This window comes from Protopterus annectens, chromosome 6.part0 (genome assembly GCF_019279795.1).
Source record: "Protopterus annectens isolate FY-2018-M chromosome 6.part0, PAN1.0, whole genome shotgun sequence".
NCBI lineage: Eukaryota > Metazoa > Chordata > Ceratodontiformes > Protopteridae > Protopterus > Protopterus annectens.
In genome coordinates, this window is record NC_056737.1 from 1,363,005,249 (window position 1) to 1,363,030,779 (window position 25,531).

Here is a 25,531-nt window from a genome sequence, read left to right on the forward strand (position 1 = left end):
GGGGTGAATTTACAGTTACCTATCCAATTGTCCAGACTGCGTTTGAAGAGGGCCAATGAGGTGCTCTGCTTGACATGAAGTGGGAGTCTGTTCCAAACATGTGGTAACCTCTGAGAAACAAATCTTTTCCTCCAGCAAGTTCTATTAATGCCACATACCACGTTAAGACCTTTACAGCAAGTAACTCATGTACCATTTGACTTGTGGATATGCAGCATTCCAGTAAAGCAGGATCAAAAATTGTCTTATATGCAAGGCAGATATTGCCTCCCAGTAGTCTGTCTGAAACAGAATAAAGGGAGAGTGATTTCAGATGATCCATATAGGACAGATGCTGAAGACTTTGAATTTTCCTTGTGAGGAATCTTTGTGGTCTCTCCAATTGCTGCAGGTGCTTAGAAAGGTACCTACCAAAAGGGGCATTATTGGCCTGATGAGGGAAGAGTACAGGGAGGTTATAACTTCTTTTTTCTGGAGGAAATGCACTTACTTATGAGATGAGCAATATAGAATGCCCTTCTTACCACTGTGGAGACATTTTGATCAAAGGTAAGGTTTCTGTCAACCTGTGTGCCCAGGTGTCTCACCACTGAGTGCATACTTAGGCTGTTGTGAATTAATGTGATAGTTAGCAAGAACATCACTCTTAACAAAAAGGATGATAATACATTTTTTGCATTGAGTTTAAGGCCATGACTTTGGCACCAATCATTCGTTTGTGTAAGACCTTTGTGTAGGATGTTGACATCATTTGGAGTTTCTATTCTCCTCCCAGTTTGCAGTCATCAGCAAACTTTGCCAGCCACAGACCTTTAGCTTTAGCTTGTACTTCGGAGAAATATATTCCAAAGAGTAGAGGTCCCAGGACTGGTCCCTATGGAACACCGCTGGTTACAGATCTGCTGTTGGAGGTGGATTCTCCTATTTTGACTATATGGGTTTTATCAGTGAGCCAGTTCACGACCCATATAACAATATAAGGGTTGACACCTAGGTGGGTGAGTTTGTTAGTGATGCCTGAGTGGGGGATAGTATCAAAAGCCTTGGCTAAGTCTAGGTAGGCTGTATGCACAGATTCCCCCTCACCCAGGGCCTTAGTGACTGTCTCGAAGAAGTCCACCAGGTTTAACAGGCATGATCTCCCTTTGACAAATCCAAACTGAGTAGGGTCAGGTGTATGGAGATTACCTATATCTTTGTTGATAAGGTCCATGATGATTTGCTCCATAGACTTGCCTTTTTCCATTCAGCTAAGATAAAGCCAGGGCTTAGAATATGATTGAAAAGATTACCCCATGGTGTTGCTAATTCTTGTTTGAGCCCATGTAGGACACAGCCTGAGATGTTATCAGGTCCCATAGATGCTGTATTTTTAACCTTAGACAGGGCAGTTATAACCTGCTCTTTAGAGATACATGGTAGAGGACAGCTGGTAGGGATGTCATGGAGTACGTGTGACAGAGACAGGGGAGTGAAGTTTTCACAGAACCTGTCTACTAACAGGTTAGCTAAGTCCATAGGCTCAGTATATGTGGTATCATTAACTACCAGTTTGGCACAAATCTGGGCCTTTCCTTTAGATTACAGATGTAACTAAAGAACAACTTATGATTGCCTTTAGTTAAGAAAGCTAATTTGGATTTGTAGTTTGCTTTGGAAGACTTCACAAGACGTCTTATTTGCTTGTGTAAGCTGAGGAGGGAGTGTTTCTAGTTTACAGCTCGGCCCCTCTTATTCTTGGACAGACATTTCTTCCTCTTATTATCTTAAAGCCTATTAATGGCAGTTGCCCACCAGGCAGGTTTGCTGTTCCTTGAGGAGCTTGTTTTGGTCCTATCAGGTATGGCCAAGTCAATGCACTTTTACAGGTGTTTGTATAAAGCATTGGTGTAGAACTCAGCAAAGTTACCAGTTCCATCTGGGGAGGGAGGTGCAGTGAAACTATGTATACTATCCTGTAAGAGGTTATAATCTGCTTTGCCTCAGAAATATTCAATGGTAAAGTTTCAAGAGGATGCAGATATTCACTTAAAAGATATCTGGCTCTGACTGTAAAGTATAACATCTTCTCTAACACACACTGCTATAGGTTGGTTCTTTATAGGTTCATAGGTTCACAGGTTAGTACTAAGCTAACTGCCCTTGCGAGCCATTTTAAGCCTAGCAAATTATCCCTTGTGAGACTCAAATGCTGCACCTTGTGTTTGTAAGGCAAACACCTTAACCATTAAGCCACCCTCCCAACCCTTTAAGATCTGTAAGAAAGAAAAAGCAAGTTTTCAACCAGATGGAGGGTGATGCCTTCTATCCTACCTCTTCTAGGGTGGGAGAGGACTACCAGAAACCCAAGAGCTTGTAATAGGAGCTTAGTCCTGAGAAGGACTTTTGGTCTATGTCATGTTAAATCCCTCTTCTTCAGGGATAGCTTTCCCTGCTTAGTTACAAGTTAGAGCTGCTAGAATTTTCTGCATTTTACCATGGCATACTCCTCCTAGCATGAAGCCAAAAAAACTCTCCAAAAGTGCTTCAGGATTAAATTTAGTCTAGATTTATAGAATTGTACATTTTGTTTTCAGTAAAAGATGGATGAGCGCCTGGCTACATTCTTTACAATGTTCTACTGTACAACATTTACATTAGCTGGGTTTATATACGCTTGGTTAGCCTGAGACAAGGAGTGTGTATGCCTTAACTAGCTACTATTCTATATTATAGAGACAGCTGAAAAAGGAAAACTTCACAAGGGAGCAGACTGAATGGTGATCCTTTTCATCAGTGCAGGCTACATTTCTAACTAGTCTGCTGGTGTAGAGGGACATCTCCTATTTGAAATGCTGGTGATCAGAGGTCTAGCAGGGGTGGAGGATCTGAGAGGTCAGTGATTAATTCACCCCTCTTGGGGGAAGGTAGAGGAATTTCACTGACTGGTAGCCCCAATTAAAAGCTCCAAGGACTACGGCAGCATAGGGAAAGGTTACAGAATGGTACCCACAATAGAAGCCTGTATTTTGGGGCATGTGTACATTTCTTACATTGACATAACTGCATGTTTCACTCCATGGTATGGGAACTTATGGTTAGGGGATAAATAAAAAAAGCCTGACCTTGCAGTCCCTGATGTCTGCAGGGGTTCCATCTTCTTACTTTTACCCAAAAGGAATGGAAACAAGCAAGGTATTAACATTTAGTCTGCTATGGCTCAATGCCAACTTGGGGGCAATTTAAAAAAAACATACACTGCATTTCATTACAAATAGCCTCTTGTTTATTAACCTGGAAGTATTTGAAGTTTTCTTACTTATATTTCTTGCAGTTGCACCTGAATTTCTAGTCCCTCTGGTGGATACAACTTGCATGGTTGGTGATGCTGTCACATTGCGCTGCAGAATCTGTGGAAGGCCAAAGCCTTCTATAGTTTGGAAAGGTCCTGATCAAAACGAACTCACAAATGACAGTCGTTATGCAATTTCTTCAAGGTAATCTCATATTTATTCACCTTTGAGGCAAACTTCTTGTGAAATTCTGTTTTCTGCACTTGTAAAGCCTAACAAGTATGCATTATGTCTTGCATGTAACACTTTGAAGCAGTACTTTTGTCTTGATTTTGGAAATGGTAAGGCATAAACGCAAGTGTTTTAAAACTTATTTCATGTAGAGTATCAACTACGCATGTTATTATGGTTATTAAAAAGTGCTGTTTTTTTCTAATATGCATTCTGAAAATATAATCATATTGTTATGTTTACAATATGGTAAAATATTCCATTTGCTTCACAAATTATGGCAGAACTATGCACGTGAGTACCATGTGTGTCATGAACAGATAGAACTGATATTTAGTTGGCAGCATTTCAAACTACGGTCTTACTGTGCATTTCTGCCAAATCTGACTATTGGTCACTTTAGAGAATCCATATTTCGTGTGTTTCCAATTTTGCCATCTAGACACAGAGATCATAGTACTATTGCCCTATGTGTATCAGAAGCTAGCTGGGACATTACATGTGTGTGTGTGTGTGTGCTCCTGTGCATGTTTGTGTAAATAAATATGAGTAATAGGTTTCAACTGAAACAACTAACATAGGACTAAAGTTTTGTCTGTTTTCAATTACATATTTTTGTACTAACCATTTTTTGTATTTTTTGGAATGACAAATCCATCCTTTCAAAGTACACTGACCTCATTTAACACCAAAAAGCTCAGCAGAGAAAACCAATAAACCAAAGAAGTAGTCGGAAGCAAGTCCACAAAGATGGTATACAGGAATCTATCAGCTCACAATAAGGCACCAGGCTCGGCAGGCACTATTAACCTGAATTTTATTACAAAGCAAACGCCAACAGTGTGATACACTCGTTTTCAACATAATTAAAACAGCTATGGGCTTTTATAGCTGTTTTTAATTAAGTATGTTGAAGAATTATCTGTTATGGTATGGTGCAATTTCAGAAAGTACGTCTGTGGCTTTAAATTTGTTTTATCAATTTAATTATTAAGCCGTGTGATTAGCTCTCGAGCATTTAAACTTGTGTTATCTTTAATTGTTTTGTCTGACGAAGTCATATTTTTGATGAAAACGAGTGTATCACACTGTTGGCGTTTGCTTTGTAATAAAATTCAGGTTAATAGTGCCTGCCGAGCCTGGTGCCTTATTGTGAGCTGATAGATTCCTGTATACCATCTTTGTGGACTTACACTGACCTCATTGTCACATTTCAAATAAGAATATTTCAGTACTCTACATTATGGGCCATATACAATCCTTCCCTTCTTCACCTTGGTAAAACACTTTCGGGTGTGTTCCCTGATGTCTCACCTTGGTAAAACACTTCCGGGTGTGTTCCCTGATGTCTCACCTTGGTAAAACACTTCTGGGTGTGTTCCCTGATGTCTCACCTTGGTAAAACACTTCTGGGTGTGTTCCCTGATGTCTCACCTTGGTAAAACACTTCTGGGTGTATTCCCTGATGTCTCACCTTGGTAAAACACTTCTGGGTGTGTTCTCTGATGTCTCACCTTGGTAAAACCTTCCGGGTGTGTTCCCTGATGCCTCACCTTGGTAAAACACTTCCAGGTGTGTTCCCTGATGTCTCACCTTGGTAAAACACTTCTGGGTGTATTCCCTGATGTCTCACCTTGGTAAAACACTTCCGGGTGTGTTCTCTGATGTCTCACCTTAGTAAAACACTTCTGGGTGTGTTCCCTGATGCCTCACCTTGGTAAAACACTTCTAGGTGTGTTCCCTGATATCTCACCTTGGTAAAACTCTTCCAGGTGTGTTCCCTGATATCTCACCTTGGTAAAACACTTCCAGGTGTGTTCCCTGATGCCTCACCTTGGTAAAACACTTCCAGGTGTGTTCCCTGATATCTCACCTTGGTAAAACACTTCCGGGTGTGTTCCCTGATGCCTCACCTTGGTAAAACACTTCCAGGTGTGTTCCCTGATATCTCACCTTGGTAAAACACTTCTGGGTGTGATCCCTGATGTCTCACCTTGGTAAAACACTTCCGGGTGTGTTCCCTGATGTCACACCTTGGTAAAACACTTCCGGGTGTGTTCCCTGATGTCTCACCTTGGTAAAACACTTCTGGGTGTGTTCCCTGATGTCTCACCTTGGTAAAACACTTCCGGGTGTGTTCCCTGATGTCTCACCTTGGTAAAACACTTCCAGGTGTGTTCCCTGATGTCTCACCTTGGTAAAACACTTCCAGGTGTGTTCCCTGATGTCTCACCTTGGTAAAACACTTCCGGGTGTGTTCCCTGATGTTACCAGCTATTCTACCTAGTTTTTATTGTTTTGCTTTCACATCATTCACCCAGCTTGACATACTTATATTAACCCCAAATTATTGCTCCTTCTCCAGTTTCCCAACCTTAAAGATTCTCAACATGGGCAGAACCTCCATATTTCCACATTTTTTCTCCCATGCACCTCTCCCCAATAGTTTCACTACTTTCTCCTACAACCTCTTGATTTAGTTCCCCATGACATATGTAATTGATTCACCTGTTCGCCATAACTCCAGCATTCACTGGATTCTTTCATTCTGCATCTTTAGAACTTTAGATATTAGTGAGGTTCAGACACAGGCCATGCTGGCTCAAGGTTATTACTACCTTGAACTACCTCCTTCTTCCTACCCCTACTGCATTCTCTTTACTCTAGCTGCATCTGACCTTCTCTATCCCTTCCTTTCCTCTACTGCCCTGTCTTTCATGATCTTTAAATTATCTACACTGCTGCTTTTCTGCTAATTCCCCATTTTCTTCTCTATCGCCCCTAATTTTCCCTTTACAAATTTAACCCTTTCGAAACCCAGATAGTTTACTATTAAAATGTGGAATGGCAGTTTGTCGAATACGAGTTGGTCGAATGTGTGTTCTACCAACATCCGTAATGTCGAATGGAAAATATTCCAATTCATATTAGAGAAAGTGAGTACACATTCTCTAAGATGAAGTTGATGTTTTGAATTGAGATTGCAGTACAGTGAGGATTGGGAAATTTTTCCTTTTCCTTACTGTAGTGCGATCTCGGAGTTGGTATATATAATATGCAGAGGATGTGGGGGGCACAGCCCCCAACATGGGAGGTGCAGTGGGGCTTACAAAAACCTTAACGGTAACACAGACTTTTGACATTGGAAGTTCCAATGTTCAAATGTCAGTTGTTGTGGTTACCATTTCCGATATTTTGATAATACGATATTACCAAAGTCAGATAAACAATTTGATAATTTTTTTTTAAAAATTTTATGTTTCAACATTTTGATAGTAAACCAACCCAGATATTTCTTATGACATGAAATTATGCTTCCTTGAGTAATTTGAATTCCTGAGCATAAATTAATAAAAAATTGTTAACTGTAAGCTCTCTATATACACGGTCCTCTTTATCAGGACCAACCCTGGAACAATATCTGATTAAGAGATTTCCTTAGAGTCACACAGTAGACAAATAGAGACTGTAAGAAATCAAACCCAGGACTGCAATAAGATTTAGGTCTAGCAGCACATTGTTTTAAACCTCTGTGCCAAACTACCACACAATGCTAATATTTAAATACTTAAAAGAGTTCCTACAACCTTATCTCTTCCTCCTTTTCCCACTTCTTCTGTGTATTCCACCCCCCACCCCTCTCTCTCTCACACACACACACACACACACACACACACACACATACTTTGACTCTCTCTTAGCCTCCAATCTCTGTTGACCAACCCCATGTTCAGTCACTTCCTGTCTCCCATGTTCCCACATAGGCTGCAATCCTAGTAACCTATTTGTCTATGAACATCTCTATTTCCACAATCCCCTTTGTGCATTTCTTTCTAGCTCCAGTATGTCTGAACCCTCACCCTTTTCTCTTTCCTTCCAATTCCTCCATTTTACTGAATCAAATAGAGCATCAACTCCTTTAACAAAAATTATGCTTGATTGCCTTCGGTGAAACTGCAATTAAATAAAAAAAGAGTTATATTATAAATAGATCATTCAATTCACAGTGAAGTAATCAACTTTCTACCTTTGGACCTTTCAGGACAGGTGTATACCACAAATCTTATCTTTGGACCTTTCAGGACAGGTGTATACCACAAATCTTATCTTTGGACCTTTCAGGACAGGTGTATACCACAGATCTTACCTTTGGACCTTTCAGGACAGGTGTATACCACAGATCTTACCTTTGGACCTTTCAGGACAGGTGTATACCACAGATCTTACCTTTGGACCTTTCAGGACAGGTGTATACCACAGATCTTACCTTTGGACCTTTCAGGACAGGTGTATACCACAGATCTTACTTTTGGACCTTTCAGGACAAGTTTATACCACAGATCTGCATTCATGCCAGTGTTCTTTTCCTTTATTAATATTTTGCATGTACTTCCATGTTTCTATTAGCATTTTATGTGGATAATATCTTTAGGTCAGTTCTTTAGGACAGTTCCAATCCTCATCTTTGTTGAAAGACATATATAGTATGATCTCTACATGTTTTTTAACTGGATAATGGGATAGAAGTAAAAAAAAACGTATCAAACCTTAGAAAATGGTATATGTGCTCTTTTGCACTAATAAAAAGATAAAACCCTTACTGATACCATTAAGACCCTAGATTCACTTGGAAACCAGCCGGACAGGGTCCATGCATATCAATACATATGGCTGATATTTGAACCAAATCTATTGCAAGCTAATCCCTAGGATAATATGATCATCTGCAAGGGGCAGGATTAGACCTTGGCAGAAAATATTCCTTAGCCACAGAATGATGCTGCCCTGGGAAGCTTTGATCTCCTCACTGGCCCTGTACATGGGTTGGAGCTGCCCTACCTCCCTACCCCCTATCTTTCAGATCATTCTCAATGTTCCATACCCTGCTTATAACCAAAGACATCAATTTGCTACTTCCCTGAGAACCCACCTAATCCTTACTTTTGCTATCACTCTAGTGTCTATATGCCCATAATAATCTGAACTACTGTATGACTACCCTAACAACTTAGTGATCTCATTAAATTAGCCACACGCCTTTTTTCTGGGGTCTGTGTTCACGCATTGATTATGGAACACAGCAAATGGCTTATGATCGAAAGTAAAAGAGCGAAATGTTAATGTACTGAAAACACTTAACATCGGAAAATAATTCATCGAATGACCATAACTGGCAAACAACCAGGAAATACCATGATAAGGTAAGCGAAGGAAGTGAAGGAAGCCTTTTTTTACATTTTTAAATTTACCCTTTTCCCCACCTTGGTTGATTATGTTTGCAGTACTGGCCAACTATGGCCATTTGTTGAATTATTTTCCAATGTTGAGTGTTTTAGGTACTTTAACTTTTCAGGTTTTTTCATTCGATTATAAACTGTTCAATGTGTTCTGTATTCAATGCACAAACATAGACCCTTTTTTCTGCCATACCTTGCTTATTTCATTATATTCAATGTTGTAGAAACATTAACTATGTCACTGTATAAAGTAAACAATAAAGTACTGTAACATTGCCCTCTTCTTTAATGATCCATGTAATAAAGTCTCTCTAGACATTGATAACAACTAAATGCAAAACAAACCAAGCCGTGCATAAGTTCATACATTTATCATCTCAGCTAATGGCAGACTAAACCTTTTTCACCTCATTTGCTAGGACCTCTCCCCTACACTCCTAGATCAGCAACAATGTAGTTGCCCCTTCAGCAACACAGACATGATACGCCGATATTTAGTCTGGTTTTCCTACACTTAAACCCACTACATACATCTCTTCATATATACTTTTCTATAGTATGGCCAAAGAATCTATTTATGCTGCACTGACAAGCTCAGAAATCGGGCAAAAAATGGCATGTCTACAGCTAGTGGAGTTTGGCTTTATTGGTCTGAATGCAACAGTAAAATCTTAAATCAGTGAAAATAAAAAGTCATGGGCATTCAAAATCCACGTAGCTGAAACACTGTTATGTCTTTAGGGGTCATTTGAAATATCCCATTGGCCTCTAGAAAGGTTTAAGAAATTACACAGTATGAACTTGAATATGCTACTGCTTCAATTCTGGACCAGATAAGTTAAAATATGCTGAGCAAATTATATAATTTCATCCATAACTGTATATGTTTCAAGTAACAATCTGCATTCATTAACCGAAAGATCTCTGCACCACATCACCACTGAATAAGTTTGGGACTGAGTGACTGAAACAATGCATCCTGAGTGACAAGATCAAGTTACTTAAAGAACAAATATTAATGTTTGAGGAGAGCCCAACAAACAGAAGTCCATGGCTTCACAGAAGCATATTAAATTGTCATTAAGCACAGATGAAAAAAAAATTGCCACCATCTTGTTTACTCTCATTAAACACAGTTAAAACAATGCAGTTTGCGAGCATTATAAATTATTTAAAATTAATTAATGGATTTATTTATTAAGTAATAAAACTGAACAAATGGAAGTAATTGCAGCTGCAGCAGTTTCAATTGTCTACTATTTCCCAATTCAAACTCAGACAGCAGTTTTTTAATTAGTTCTGAGAGTCCATCTGTGTGTGCCAGCCTGCAATAATGTTTGTTGTAAGTGACATTGTTTCAAATGAGTCAGTAACCAGTGTGTGTGAGAAAGATGGTTCAGATAAATTAATGGTTAATTACTGCTCTGTGGCCAGCACACCTGACTGACAGCTGAGCTGGGCTGCCAATCAAGTCATCACTGCCCATTCCTCGCCCATATCCGCACAAGCCAATATGGTGTATACTAATCTACATGACTGCTCCATAGCAAGTCAAGAAAGTGTCTATGCAGGGCCACATTTTGTGTGTGTGTGTGTGTGTGTGTGTGTGTGTGTGTGTGTGTGTGTGTGTGTGTGTGTGTGTGTGCGCGCGCACACACGTGCACATAGGCATCATTAAATACTTACATAACTTATATTTGGATATAAAATACTTGAAGAATTACATATCCTACAGCAACTGAAACATTAGAGGAGCGTTTTTACATTAAAAATGTATCAAACTATACCTATGCTAATAATAAAACAAATACAAAACAGTTTAACAGCTAGCCCATTTTCTAAGTGCAATAATGCTCTCCAGAGTATATGTTATAGTGAAATAACTGACCTTGCAGTGGTGGGGAGGCCCTCTACCCACAACTCTAGCTGCTCCATTATTTCCCTGTAATGCCCACACTGGAGAACATTATTGCTTGCATAACATAGGACACATCTCTGCAGTGTTACATAACAGAGTATGTGACAGGAACAGTGGACATTATAAACAACTTTAATTATTTAAAAATCATTTTCAAGTGAAAATAATGTAAGAAATATGCCTTGTTTCTATAAATGCTGATGTCTCCCAATAACATTTTATTATTGCTAACACTGTATATTTGCTGATTATTAAAGCAGAACTAAATACCTGGAATTTCAGTTTCATAAATGATGGAAACAGGCATTAATTAATGCCTTTGATGTTTTACTGAATTTTTAAGTAAAATTCAGAGATTCAGGTAAAGGCAGGAAATTAAAATAAGTTATAATGCAAGAGACTGGATAGATTGTGGGGAAGAAAAGGTACAATATAAAACACATAGTGGTTTCAGACTGTAAGTTAATTCAGTTTTAATCAGACAGCCTGTTCTGCTGTAGCAGAAGCACATTAACCCTGACAGTATCACATTTTTTTCAGAAACTCAGGTTTTCTCTTTCAACCATTTGCTGTATTTGAAAGGTGAACATTAAAAGAAAACTAGGTAAACATTCTTGGGTGGCTTGTTCTATACCTTTTCATTTAAAATATTTTGTTCTTCCATAGCTTTAATCTTTTCCAGGGATTAGACCAATGGTACCCAGTGCTCAACATTAAAGGTGTAACGTCATCAGATGCAATAAGAAGGTGTAACATCATCAGATGCAATATGGTGCTAAAATTATTAACTTCATTTTTAGTGAGTCCGGCGAGATTGCATTGAAAATCTGCAACCTGATGCCCCAAGACAGTGGCATTTACACCTGTATGGCAGGAAATGAACATGGAATGGCATCATCATCTGCAACCATCAAAGTCCAAGGTATGGGGTTTTCATGTCCTTACAAAACTGGGATGGGGAAGGGGTGGAACATCTGATATACAGATATGGGAAATACACATTACTGAGAATTCATTTAAGAATATAAAGATAAATGCAAGGAATTCAACATAAAAAAAGTTGCAAGTTATTTGTGAACCAGAAATTATTTTTCTATAGTATATTGATAGATAAGTTTACTACAACTGGTTATATTCTGATAAGTTTACTACAACTGGCTATGAGGGTGGTCACAGTGGTGGCCCCGTTGGTGCAGCCTTTAGCATTGTCACCTCACAGCAAGAGGTTCTCTGGTTCGATTCTCGGCTGGGGTACCTTCTGTGTGGAGTCTGCATGTCCTCCCTGCGGTCAGGTGGGTTTTCTCTGGGTGCTCTGGTTTACTCCCACATTCCAAAGACATGCATTAGGTGGATTGGACACTCTAAATTGGCCTTAGGTAAGAGTGTGTGTGCAAGTGAGTGGTGCAAATGAATTACTGTGGCAGGGCTAGCCAGCTGGCTGTGTAAACCTTGGCTCAAGATGATTATCACTGTGGAAGTGACACCCCAACCCCATGTGTAAAATGGAAAAAGGGGTTGAGGATGGATGGATGGATGCTGGTATTCCACTTATTGCAGATAGGAAGGAATGCACACAAGAGCAACAGGTAGCATATCTAATATTTAAACCTAATTAAGAAAACCATAACATTCACAAGCTGTCTTCACAGAATTTGGTTTTACTAAGACACAGCTTGTGCACTGCTTTACAGATGAATTTTCCTACTGATGCTTTTTTTGCACTATAACTGTTGCTGTTAATTCTTGACACAGTATAACTGCTGATTTACTTTCTTCTTCACTTATTTATCTTTTTTCAGCGGCCTTGTTATTTCCATCACAGGCCTTTTTTTACCTAGGCTTACTTTCTCTGAAGTGCTTCATGAGAGCTGCTGATAAAGATGCTTCACTGGGGCAGAACCTGACATGTATATGAGTGTTGGAATGTCCCCCAATATTCTACACAGTGATACTTGGCTTATTAGTGCAGTGATATCATCCAAAACTCCACTGTATGGGCAAAACATTAGAAACTGGGTCCCAGATGCTCCAGCTGCAATAAAACCCTGGATTCCCTTTTATAGCAGGCAGCTCACAGATCATATGATACATGTTTACCAGTTAAAAAAACTATCCTTCAGATACATAACCACACTACCTCAAACACAGCATACTGCCCCACCCATAACAAGCTACTGTACCATGTTAGTCTCACCATGTTGTCCCACACACAACACTGCCCCAGCCATACTAAGCTACTCTACGAACATCATGTGACGTCACACACACTATACTACTATATAACACTATACTGCCCACCCACAGCATACTAATCCACTTAATCTATAGTACTCTACCAACACTGTACTGCACTGCACTGCCACCCATTACTCCCACATCACACTACTCCACGCAACTACCCTCCCTTATTACTGAATTAAGGATGTTCTCAGGCTCAAAATGCTGAGTTGCACATGGCGGGAAAGTGGAAACAGGGGACTCTAATATATGACTTTGTAAAATAAACATTTGCAGTAGGACGTGAGCTCTAGAAATAGTGCTGTGGTTCTATAGCAGTTGGTTTAGCTCAAAGTAGACTGCTGAGTTTTTTTTTTTTTAATGAACATGAAAGGCCTGAAAGAATATTTGCTGCCTACTAAGTACACCCTAGACATCTATATATATAAAGAGTGAACAAACTAACAAGGAAGTATACTAGGTGTCAGTACAACAGCGATGAATAAAGCAATGAACAAGTAAAGCATCTGGTGAATTTATGCACTAATCATTGGTGCAGCAGCTGTAATATGGTAAGTTACTGACAGGAATGGTTATACTGCAAGTACAGGTAGAACGTGGTGCTGGCAGCTTATTGATACCAGCTCAGCATACCAGAGTTCTGGTAGTGGTTGCTACAGTTGGTATCTGCTCATGCTTCAGTGCTTCTGTTCCTTTACAATGAAGAGAGATTATAATAGTTACTTGATACTGACTATGTGTGGTCTGGGGTCAATAAGCCTCAGAGATGGAGTGACGCAGGCATATCCTTTATTGTTTTTTTTTTTACTTTTTCTCTAAGGTGCAGTAACCTTATAATAAAAATAATAACGTAAGGGCAGTGTGGGGTGCAGGTGGACTTGTCCCCACCATGGAGAAAACACTTTTTATCATTGTTGCAGCATCTTGTATAATGCAACGAGCTCAAGAACTTGCATTATGAAACTGTGTAAACTCCAGCTGTAATTTATGAGTTGTTGTGACCAAGCTTAAGGAAAACAAGTTTGGAAGAACTGAGGAAATGCAGTAGGTCTATACAAGCCAGTGTATCTCCTAAGTAGAATATTATACTGTCTTATAAATAAAGCACATGGTTTGACCATTGGTGAAAAATGAGCTGACAGTTCTTTTTTATTTCACTTTAAACTATTATTATTATTATTATTATTATTATTATTATTATTATTATTATTATTATTATTATCACCTCTTTAAAACACATCTTCAGATGCAAGAAGGTTCATCTATAAAGATTTCTTGACATAAAAGGAAAAAAAATGCAAAATATTAATTAGGTCATATGAAATAGTTCAGTGACATATTGCATATCTTAGATGCAATAATTTAAAGAATCCACAATAACAAGAAATAAAAATGCTGCTGTATTGTTTAGTGGGAAAACAAAAACAGACAGAACTGGCTAATGTTCATTGACAATGCAGTATCTTTCCAGTTATTTAATGTAATGAAGACAAGGCCAGCAATGACTACAGAGTCTGCATACCTCTCAACTGTCCCTGATTTTGACTCAAATTTTAGCTCTGCCCCTCTTAATCCCTCATAAAAGTAGTGACTTTTGGAGGAAAGGTGGTGAATTACACTTAATGAATAATGACAATAATTAAGAGTTAAAGACTTCTTTTACTTCAGAAAATGTGTATTAATTCATATACTCTGATTCTGTCAATGTTTCAAGTTAATAGCACTATTATTTTAAAAGTGTCCCTGATTTTTTCTTGACTTGTCTCTGATTATGTTGAAATTTGTCCCCGATTGGTTGAGAGGTCTGGTCTGAGCACAATGTACTAAAGTTGGATATGACTAAAGCTGGCAGCATTTAAAAATGTCTACATAAGGGGAAAATTCGGGCAAATTGTTTAGAAACCAGCCTTGGTATTCAGAAAAAAACTCCTTATGTGACTGTAAACTGCAGCAGCCAAATCTTGCAATTTGTACAATCATTTAAAATATAATTTAGAGAAAAAGTTTAACTGCAATGAAGAAGGGGTCTATATCACATTATCGAAACCACAAAAGGTCAAATACCTCCTCATCAACCCCTATTTGTCAAACGTGAATTCATTGAACGATTGCTGCCAAGAAAACCTTTCACATGGTAAGTAACAGATTGGCCAACCTATCGACTGCAATAAAAACAGCAAAATGTAAAACCCAACTTGTTGGGGGGCTATGCCCCCCACACCCTCCTAAATAAATATACCAACTTCAAGATCCCACTACAGTGGGTAAAAGGGTAAATTCATGATGATGGCCCACTGGTTACTTACCATGAGAAACAGTTTGCGGAAATGATCATTCAACAGATTCAGAGTTTGACAAATAGTAGTCGATGAAGAGGTATTCCACCTTTTGTGGTTTCAGCAATCTGATATAGACACATGAAGAAGAACTATTATCAGCTAATTTGCATATCTCTGAATTAGTTGAAATTATCACCAATGCTAAGCAGCACTTTTTGGCATTAATTAATATTGCCTAGCCATACATCTTATTGTCATAGTTCCTCCCATTAACTGTCCTGCACTCATACAGATATATACACACACCCCTCATTCACTCTCCCACACACATGTAGACAGTCATACACACAGACACTCAATGTACATGACACCCTGCCACTCAATCGCACTCATGGACACACTCACCCATTCCCCTATACACACACGTACACTATAGATCTCATTACTAACCCCCCACACTGCAACCACCTAAACAGACATGCACTCACACACACACACACACTCACACACACACACACACACACACACACACACACACACACACACACACACACACACACACACACACACACATAGTGATCTGTGACTAGTCATATCCCTGCAGATATGCCATACACACACTATGCCACACAAATGCACACACTTATGCAATCCCTACTACTGCATCCCAACTTCATCTTACCCACCATTACCTATACCATTGTCTCCTCCATGGACTATAATGGGGAATGCAGCATTTGGTTGTGTTAATTAACATGGCTGACTATGATAATTTACACATCTGAATGATCCTCTGAATCACTTGCACTTGACTGCTTAACTCCATTCCTGCAGGCATTTCTGTCAGGGGGCACATGGCTAATTAGCTTTAGCCACTCCCCTGGAATGCCTCATTAACATTTAGTTTGGATGTAGAGATGACCTACCACTGCAGTATCCCTTTCTGAATCCCAGGACAAGTGTTCATGAAAACAAGTTGGCATTTGAACATGTGAAGATAGACCAGTTTTCCAACAGGGTAGTGTTTAAACAGAGGTAAGACAGTAAGTACAAAAAAGTACAAAAAGCCCTTACAGTTTGGAATTAATTATGTTTTCATGTCACCAGTAGTGTTTTTTAGGAGTGTTATGCATTACCTAGAGCTGTGAGTTTTTCTAAGACTATTACAGAGAAAGAGAGGAGTTTTTGCCATCAGGTTGTTTCTGCTAAAGATAAACAGTGTGACATGTTGTTCTTCTGTGAAATGGTAGAATATAGGTGGTACAGTACAAAAGATGGGGGAAAGGAACAGGAAGAGATATTCTGAGTGCTCATAATTTATCTGTACAGCAGAATTTTGTGGTGATAAAATGAATGAGGATACCATACCACAAACTATTACACTACATCTTAATTATATTGATTTGCACTTTACTTTTTCAAATAAAATTTACTTTATTAAAATATTGTCACTAAAGGAAACACTGCTAGCCCAGCTATCTGGAATTTTGTAAATAATTATATATAATTTGTGAATATTAATATGATTTATATAGAAGTGTGACAGAATGAGATACTGCCAGCACAGCTATCTGTAATTTTGTAAATAGTTATATGTCATCTGTGAATATCAGCAGGAAGCAATTGCTTGTGTTATCACTTTATTAGAACTGTATGTTGTCTGTATATCAAGCTGCTTGTACAGAAGTGTGTGTGTAAAGTACTGAAATTAAGGATGTGTCCACAGTGTACCCTGCTGGGAAAGAATAGAAATGTATATAAACTTTTGTAGCTGTGTATATGTATATGCTTTAACAGTGGGAACTAGAACTTAGAGGGTTAGCTTGCAAAACTTCAAGAAAATAGTTGAGATTAAATTGTTTCATAATTGTGCTATAAAAGTTATTTCAATGCAGCAAGGAGACAGGATGTCTAAAACTAGGGAGCCTTCTGCATTGTTTTGTAAGTGTTTTATTGTTTTATGTGTTCCAGCAGTTGTAAACATCTGAAGGCTATGTATTTTCAGACGGAGATGCTAAATGCTGGTGCTTTCTAGCAATGGTTGTTTTTGAGCCTGGGATAGTCAGGTGACAAAAAGTGATGTCATCCAACCTAAGCCAGCAGTAATATTTGATATTAATTTAAGAACTCTCTGGGGGGAGCATTTTGTATTTTGTCTTTGACCTGGAAATACTCACCACCTCTGCACTTGCCTTGCTGTAAGTAAGTTAACTAGGGTACAGTAACTTCTCTTAGATTCAGTAGATGTTTTCTGTATTTATTTGAGACTGTCCTGCAATGCTGTTTTAAATATTTCCTGTGATTTTGAACTCTGGTGTCACTGTGAATACACATTTAGTGTTGTCTTGTTCTTTTATTATTTATTATTAAATACATTTAAACCTTTCAATTGTGGGTGGTCTGTTGACATTTAAGCTCTTAGAGTACTTGCATATCTGTTTGGTGACACTGTGCAGGCTACTCCTAATAGGCTCTTGGTCAAATTACCATTTGGATAAATAGTAACATTACACAGTAAGATTGGACACCCTTTGCTAAGGACCTTAAAGCTGATGATAAGAAGTGGCTGGTGGCAGTGGAAACTACCCTATAGTCTGTGCAGAAGGGGCATAGCTAGTAAATCTGTGCCAGTCTTTCCTAGGAGAGTGTGTGTGTGTGTGTGTGTGTGTGTGTGTGTGTGTGTGTGTGTGTGTGTGTGTGTGTGTGTGTGTATAAATCAAACCTCAAAGTGTGTATGTGTGTCAGCTACTTGGGCAGGGACACGAAGCACTGGATGGACAGAGAGGGTGCTGGAGGTCTTGGTTTAGCCACTCAGCTGAGATCTCAACCCTATAGCTGTGCCAGCGGGAAGTCTTATTGGGGATCTGGAAAAGGAGTAAGAAACCAGCCCCAGACTGACTGTGGTCTCTGCGTGCTCTTAAGGGAAATTGCACTTTACTGTGTGTGTGTATTTGTCATCTTCCCAGTGTGTATGCCCCCCCACTGTTGCCAGTGGTGAGGATTGAGGCTCCTTGATTACTGGGCCAGTGCAGGGGCGTCACAAATATATTTATTAAATTTGTTTATGTCGTTTCACAGTAAGACGCTGTCCAGTTCGATTCTCAGCTAGAGAGTCTTCTGCGTGGAGACGTGTGAATGGACGTACCTTCATTGAAGGTTGTGCGTCAGGCCTGGCAAGCCAGTACGTAAAAATCAACTGCCAATCATTAGTGGACCGGAGTTCCGCTGTGGCGACCCCTAACTGGGAAAAGCCAAAAGACACAAATTACATTTCTCTGGTCATTATGTTATTATTTTATTCTATTTTTACTTTTATTTTTTATTATTTTATTTTATTCTTCTTATCTGTATGTATGTTTTTGCACTGGGAATGAAGCATCACAATTTCATTCAGCTACACTGTGGTGTAGTTCTGAATTTCAATAAAGTTTTCTGTGACTTGACTTTGACTTTGATATTTTATAATGCAATTAACTATATTCTAATTGATTTACATGCTACATGTTTTGTTTTCATTTATTTTTATTAATATGGTATATATTTTCAAATATTTTTCCCCAGGATGCCACTTAATTGGACCTCCCAGCTGGACATTCCCGGTTAACAAATGTAAATAAACAGAAAGGAAGTAACAGAAAAGAAAGGAAGAAGAGTCGGTTACAGAGTAAAATGCCAATAGTCTGGGTATTAGGGGATGTTTTTTCAGTTGCACAAAACACTTGTTGACTTTAACTTAATAGATGCAAACTGCCAGTGGAAAAGGAGACGTCAGAACTATGAGTTCACCTGAGTGAGATTGATTTTTTAATGACTCATTTCTGTATTTGTTCTTTTGTGTATGAATGGGGGTAGCAAATAGCACAGTGTTTGTTGTTTTTTGATAGTATGTATCCCTTTTTCCTCTGATCCATTTCTGCATGATGTGATAGCCGATTGAAAGTCTGGAGCTGAGCTGTTACTCAGTGAGACTGGTTTATGTCTCTTGATTGCGGTATAAACAAATGAAATCCCAGCATATTTCAGGATTCCTACAGGGCAGATGCTGTGGTGGTAACTCAAGAAAAGGCAGAAATGTAGTGGACCAAGAGTTGACAATTGCTCAGTACTCATAATAAATTACCTGTATTCAGAGAAACAATATTCATTGAAGAGTCTTAAGTCAATCCAGATGGATGTGTAAGAGAGGAAGCCTATGAATTTCAGGAAGTTAAGCAAGCTTGATTATGCATCGCATTCCGGGTTGGGAGGGTGGCCTAATGGTTAAGGTGTTTGCCTTACAAACACAAGGTGCAGGGTTTGAGTCTCACAAGGGATAATTGGCTAGGCTTAAAATGGCTTGCAAGGGCAGTTAGCCTAGTACTAATCTATCTATGAACCTATCTATGAACCCCTATGAACCATTCAGGCCTTTGTAAGTCCATGCAGATAGTTCCAGTAATGTGTCCCTGCCAATACCTTCAAACATAAATTGGTTGAAGGTAAAGGACTACCTGTTGTAGTGAGTAGATGTCTGAATACAAACTGCCTTAAAAGCAGGAAATATTGTTTTATTATTCCAAGATCTGAATGATGGGAATAATTCAAGGGTCTGTAAGACACTGTAAAGCAAAGTGATTATGTATAATTCATGTATAATCCTGTCGTCTGTGTGTTACAGTCCTGACTGAATGCAGCTATAGCTGAACCTCTGTATAATGAATTAAAGTTTATATAAGTGAGTCAGGTATATGGAGCACATCAGTTAGTATTTTGGAGTTGTGGCAGTGAGCTTTAATGCATGGCATACAAAGGATCTTTTACTGCATCTTACCGGTATTTATGTTCCATTTCCTTAGTCTGTAGTAATATCTTCCATTTGAAATAACCAGTGGAGAGCTCTGCTTTGTGGAATGTGACCTGTGCTTGTTCTGCAGACATTGTCATCCTACTGTTGTTGTACCTGCTATCTCCCTTTGCATTTATATTTCTTTGAAATGTCATTGCTGGATCAGTGAATATTGCCAGTATACTCAGTGACTGAAGAGAGAGTGAAAAATAAGCATGTGACTACCTCTATAGTGCAACATGAAGGCAGTGCTACAATGAAGATGCAATGACCATCAGATTGCAGTCCCTTCTCTGTTTACTAGCCTGGAGAACCTAAAAAGATCCTGTGTCACTTACTGATTAAGACTGCTAGTAAATTCATTGGTCATGAGTTGCAGCCATGTTTTCAGACATATGACTGACACACTATAGTACATTATGAAAAAAAAATTCAAATCTGGAAGCACTAGTCATCAAATCAGATGTTAAACTGAGGTCCCTTCTTCAGTTACTAATCAAGTGGATCTAAAAATAATCTTGTTCATAGGTTCATAGGTTGGTACTAGGCTATCAGCCCTAGGGCCTATACAAGCCTAGCCATAACAATTCCCTGGCTATTTCTTCCCACATTATTTACTTTCCTGGACCCCTGTCTAGCAGGGTGACTGACATGATCCCTGGGGTGAATTTCCTTTCTCCCATCCAATTGTCAAGGTTCCTCTTGAAGAGATGCAAAGAGGCACTCTGCTTGACATGTATGGGCAATCTATTCCAGAGTCTGGGGAGTCTCTGGGTCAGGAATCTATCCCTCCAGCATGTTTTGTTTATTGTGATGACAAGGTTTAGATCCCTGGAGCGTGTAGCTCTGAGGGATTGGGATTTCTTTAAGTGTAGCATGTCCAACAGCTCTGGGTTTGACATGGCCTTGTATGTTAAGCAGAGATCGCCTCTGAGTAGACGATATGCGACAGAGTATAGCTGGAGTTTTTTAAGGCGGTCAGCATAGGGCATCTGCTTTAGGCCTGTGATTCTTTTAGTGAGGTATTTCTGAGGCCTTTCCAGTTGTTGCAGATGTCTTGAGAGGTACATACCAAATGGGGCATTGTATTCTATAATGGGTCTAATGAGGGATGAGTACAGTGGGACAATGACCTCCTTCTTTCTGGATGAAAAGCCCTTCGTGATGAGGTGTGCCACATAGAAGGATTTCCTGACTGTTGTGGCGATGTGGTTATCGAAGGTGAGACCACTGTCCACCTGTGTCCTTAAGTCTCTTATCACACTTTCTGTGTGATACTTGTGGCACTATTCGGCCCACTGGTACTGAGGAAAGATATCCATCTGCTCTTCTTAAGTTCAGGAATGGACCTGGTATGCTGGAAGCATTGGCAGTAGGAAGAGCATCCAGCCCCCCTATTCCAGAGGAATACGACAGGCTATGCAAACTCTGGTGAAGATGAAGGGCTTTCCAAGTGTTGACATGGGGCTTCCCCCCACTACAGACTCTGACCTACAATTTGCAGTATGATAGTCCTGTCTCCCATCAATAGTATCTCAGATGAGTTCTTGCTCCATGGTCCTTTCAATGAGTAGCTGAAAGGCACTGCATCCAAGTTATGCAAACTGGAGCAAATAGGTACTCAGTGGACGATGGATGGATGGGAGTGAGATCAAGACAGATGTCAGAAGTAATTAGGTGCAGAATGAGGGGATTATAATAATCTGTGGTATTTGTTGATGTATAGTAGGTCATAAAGAATCCAGCAAACGATGGGGCACATTAGTGCCATTTGATGGGATTTACATTGTTTATCACCATCCAAGATGGCAACATTGACTTCATTAAAATAATTATGCTCAGTTTATGTTAGATTTGGAGTAAACAATCTATAATTAGGTGGGGTTAAGGCAAAGGCCCTATAATACCTATAGTTATATATTGTGCAATCCTTGTGCTACAATTGCATAATATAGGGGTATAAAGACAAAGGCCCCCATAATATTCATAGTTGTATATTATGGAATCATTGTATTATTAATTAATAATAAAAGGGGGTGCAGACAGAAACCCTCATCATAATACCCATAGTTATATATTATAAACCCATAAAAAAGGTGAGTGAGTATAAAGGACCCATAATATCCATAACTGAATATTGGGCACTTCTTGTACTATAAATCCATAATATAGGGCTACGATGACAAATGCTCCCATAATGCATACAGTTATTTATTATGAATTCCTTGTTTTATTAATCATTAATAAAGGTGGGTGAGGACAAAGGCCACAACAATACACATAATTATATATTTCAAACCCCTTGTATCACAAACCCATAATAAAGAGGGTGTGAGGACAAAGACCCCCTTAATACCCATAGTTATGTATTATGAACTTCTAATGTTATTTAAAGTGCAATAAATGTGAATCAGTAAAATGCATCCACTGGCCCACATTGTGGCACAAGACTGTTTGGGTGATGCATTATCAGTATGTTGAACACTAAAATGCACAGTTTCAGGCAAACCTCTCTCAGTAGGTAATGGTGGATAAGATAAATCTGCAGCTCCACTACAGTTAAATTATGTGAATAAATGATTCACTGTACTGTGTTTGCCAAACACTTTTCAGTCAAAGAAAAATGAGGAGGTAAGAGGAGAACAGCAGGACTCAACCCTCCTCATGCAGGAAGATCCTCTTACACCCCCAGCTAAGTACAACCAGTTCAAATTTCTTAGCTCATTGGAGCAGGCTATATATCACTGAATGATATTTTTCATTATTGCCAAGATTTTGTGAACAGGATTTCAAGATCCTATTTTTTTTTACTGTGGACATTTATCATGCTTCCAAAGTACACTGTTTTTATCTCCCATAATATAATTATGTTTTAAAATGTTTTTCCAATAAAATTGTTCTGCTTTTATTCTACAGTTTCCAACCACAAATTGTAGAGTTTCAGCCCAAAATTACTCATATTGCAACACCAATTAATCTTAAAGGGGACATACTGCCAGTAGTCATACCTATTTTCCATACCACCACCCAGAAATTATACTTTTCACAGCTTTGTATAACATCTGTCAAGCTCTGATCTTGTCTAATGTTGGTTAAGTGTAATGAGGAAATATTTTGTTAACTTACTTATCATTTCTGTACTTTGGACTTAGATTTAGCCTTTAGATAACAAATATGGAACATTTGCAAAACAACATGTACTGTGTTCAGAGGTATTAACCCTCTAAGTTTAATAAGCAAATAAAATGTGGTCTCTTATACAGTGGTGCACATCACTGTTAATGGTACCTCCATATTTTGTGCTTGCAGTATTTATTGTAATAATGGCAATATTTTATAATGCATTTTTTTCATATGTTTGGATTTATTTGTCAACTTAAAATAAACTGATCAAAAGTAAAACCTCTTGACAGCGACTTTTCCCATATTGTGGAAAGGAATTCTCTTATTTCATAATCCCAAGAGTGCTGCAGAAAGTAATGATTCGAGGCTCTCAGGAATGATACAGGTTAATGATAGGGTCTCAGGAGGAGAGTGGAGGCCCATCACAATGTGGGAAGCCAGTGCTGGGAAGATGAGTTGTGGCCGTCCAAGCTAGTGATAGTAACCCTTGTCACTGCATATGGGGAGCATGCATGTAGTGACAAAGGGGCACAGGGAGCCATCACAGTGGTGCAAGTGTTCACTTTACCACTAGGGAGGTTAGGCTAGAAAATGTAAGAAGCTGCCTTTCCAGCACAAAGCACCTTTGTGGTTGCCTGAATGATGGCCCCCTATGACAGAACAATGTCTGACTGAGGGAAGGCTTGATAGTTGGCTGGCACAGGGGCAAAATGATATCTAGAAAAAAGGAATAATACATATTATTTCAAAATATATTCACTCAACTGTCTGTCTTAATTGCAGTTTCTTACCCTTCACCATTTATCATAATTACCCATAAAAGAAAATCAGACAACCTGTTATAAGTATGATTTAAATGTGATATTGGGAAATGTAGCTTCCTTTTACTGTCTCTGCATATGCAATACATTTCTTTTTAGAAATATCATATACAGTTTTGGAAAATGTGGGGGGTTTTTTGGCATTCGTCTTTATATAAGTTACCTTAAGTGCATGCGCATGCAAAGCACACCTCACAAACACATACTGACACACATATAGCCAGAGGCAAGAAAACAATGAGGAAGAACATAAATGAACTACGTGACTGCTTTGAAAAGACAGCACTCAATGCCACATCATGCATTTCAGGTGTAAGAAGCCAAGGAAGAATAATTCACTGGGAGCAGAGTTATGGAAGCTTATCAGACAAGCCATGTACACCACTCAGTGTACTATAGTTTAAAAATTCATAGGATGCTGTGTACACAAATTGATTATTCAATGTTGCAAGTACATTTTCAGAAAAATCATATATTTTCAACAGCATTAAACAACACGATCTATGAAAAAGCAGAAAAGTGGCAAATACATAATATGGATTCTCTTCTCTGAGATTTAATGTTAAAAAGTCTTGTCTTTCTTTGCCTTTTCAGGAGTTCCAGGTGCTCCAAGATTTCTAGAAGTTCAGGATAGAAGTTGTACCTCGGTAATCCTACGCTGGCAGCCTCCAGCAACTACTGGCAACTGTGCTATTTCCAGTTACACTGTAGAGTACAGAGAAGAAGGTATGGCAACCAAGATGGACAAACTTACATACTTTGTTCAGTCTATAGCTGTTTATTCTGTTACTGTGTATACAAAAACAAAAAAGGAACCAAAAATCAACGGTACACAAAAAATAACTCCGAAAAATAACTCCAAACATCATTCATACCTGGGTACCTAAAGGCATCTACCTTAAGTTGCCATAATAATTCATATCTTTCTAACCTTACCTGGACAATATTTTTATGATATTTAAAGGGGAAATCGATGTATTTCACAATTTGGTCGCTTGCATAAATAACACTACTGAATTTTTGGAATTCACAAGTGACTTCCGGACAGACAGTATCTCCTATTTGGATATCTGTTTGAAGAAAGACAGAGTTAAACAGCAATATGTGGCTACCATTTTTAGAAAAAAGACTTACTCTAACTCCTTTCTTCATTATTCTAACGCCCACCCAGATAGCCAGAAAAAAATGTGGTGTAAAAGGACAGTTGGTCAGGACCGCTAGAATGGTGTCCAATTTTACAAAATTTCTAGAAGAAGAAAAAGAACTTTAAAGAACTTTTTTTGAAGCGAGGATAGCCATCAGTTTTGGTTGATAATCTCATCAAAGAAGTTACAACAAAAGGTCTTCAGGTTATTTTAAAGTTATTTTGAGTGATTCTCAAAATGTGGCCCTGAGTTCTGGTCAACCTAGCTTTGATCTGGGTTCTACTCATAATAGCCCTTCAACAGATTTCTCATTAACTTTTATTACTCCCTTCAGCAATGATGCTTTCTTGTTGAGAAGAATTTTAAGTAAGAATTGGAATTTAATTACATTGGATGAGCATATCAGGTATAAGTTATCAAGTAAACCAACAATTATTTTCTG

General features: G+C 38.7%; 1 protein-coding gene across 1 annotated transcript in view; it reads left to right on the plus strand.

The window, feature by feature from the left end:
* Nucleotides 1–25,531, plus strand: part of KALRN (kalirin RhoGEF kinase) — a 4,346,166-nt gene that overhangs the window by 4,149,607 nt on the left and 171,028 nt on the right. The window contains exons 53-55 of the mRNA XM_044074926.1: nucleotides 3,314–3,476; nucleotides 11,459–11,580; nucleotides 24,539–24,670. Of these exons, the coding sequence (XP_043930861.1) occupies nucleotides 3,314–3,476; nucleotides 11,459–11,580; nucleotides 24,539–24,670 (417 nt within the window). The remainder of the gene's footprint in view (nucleotides 1–3,313; nucleotides 3,477–11,458; nucleotides 11,581–24,538; nucleotides 24,671–25,531) is intronic.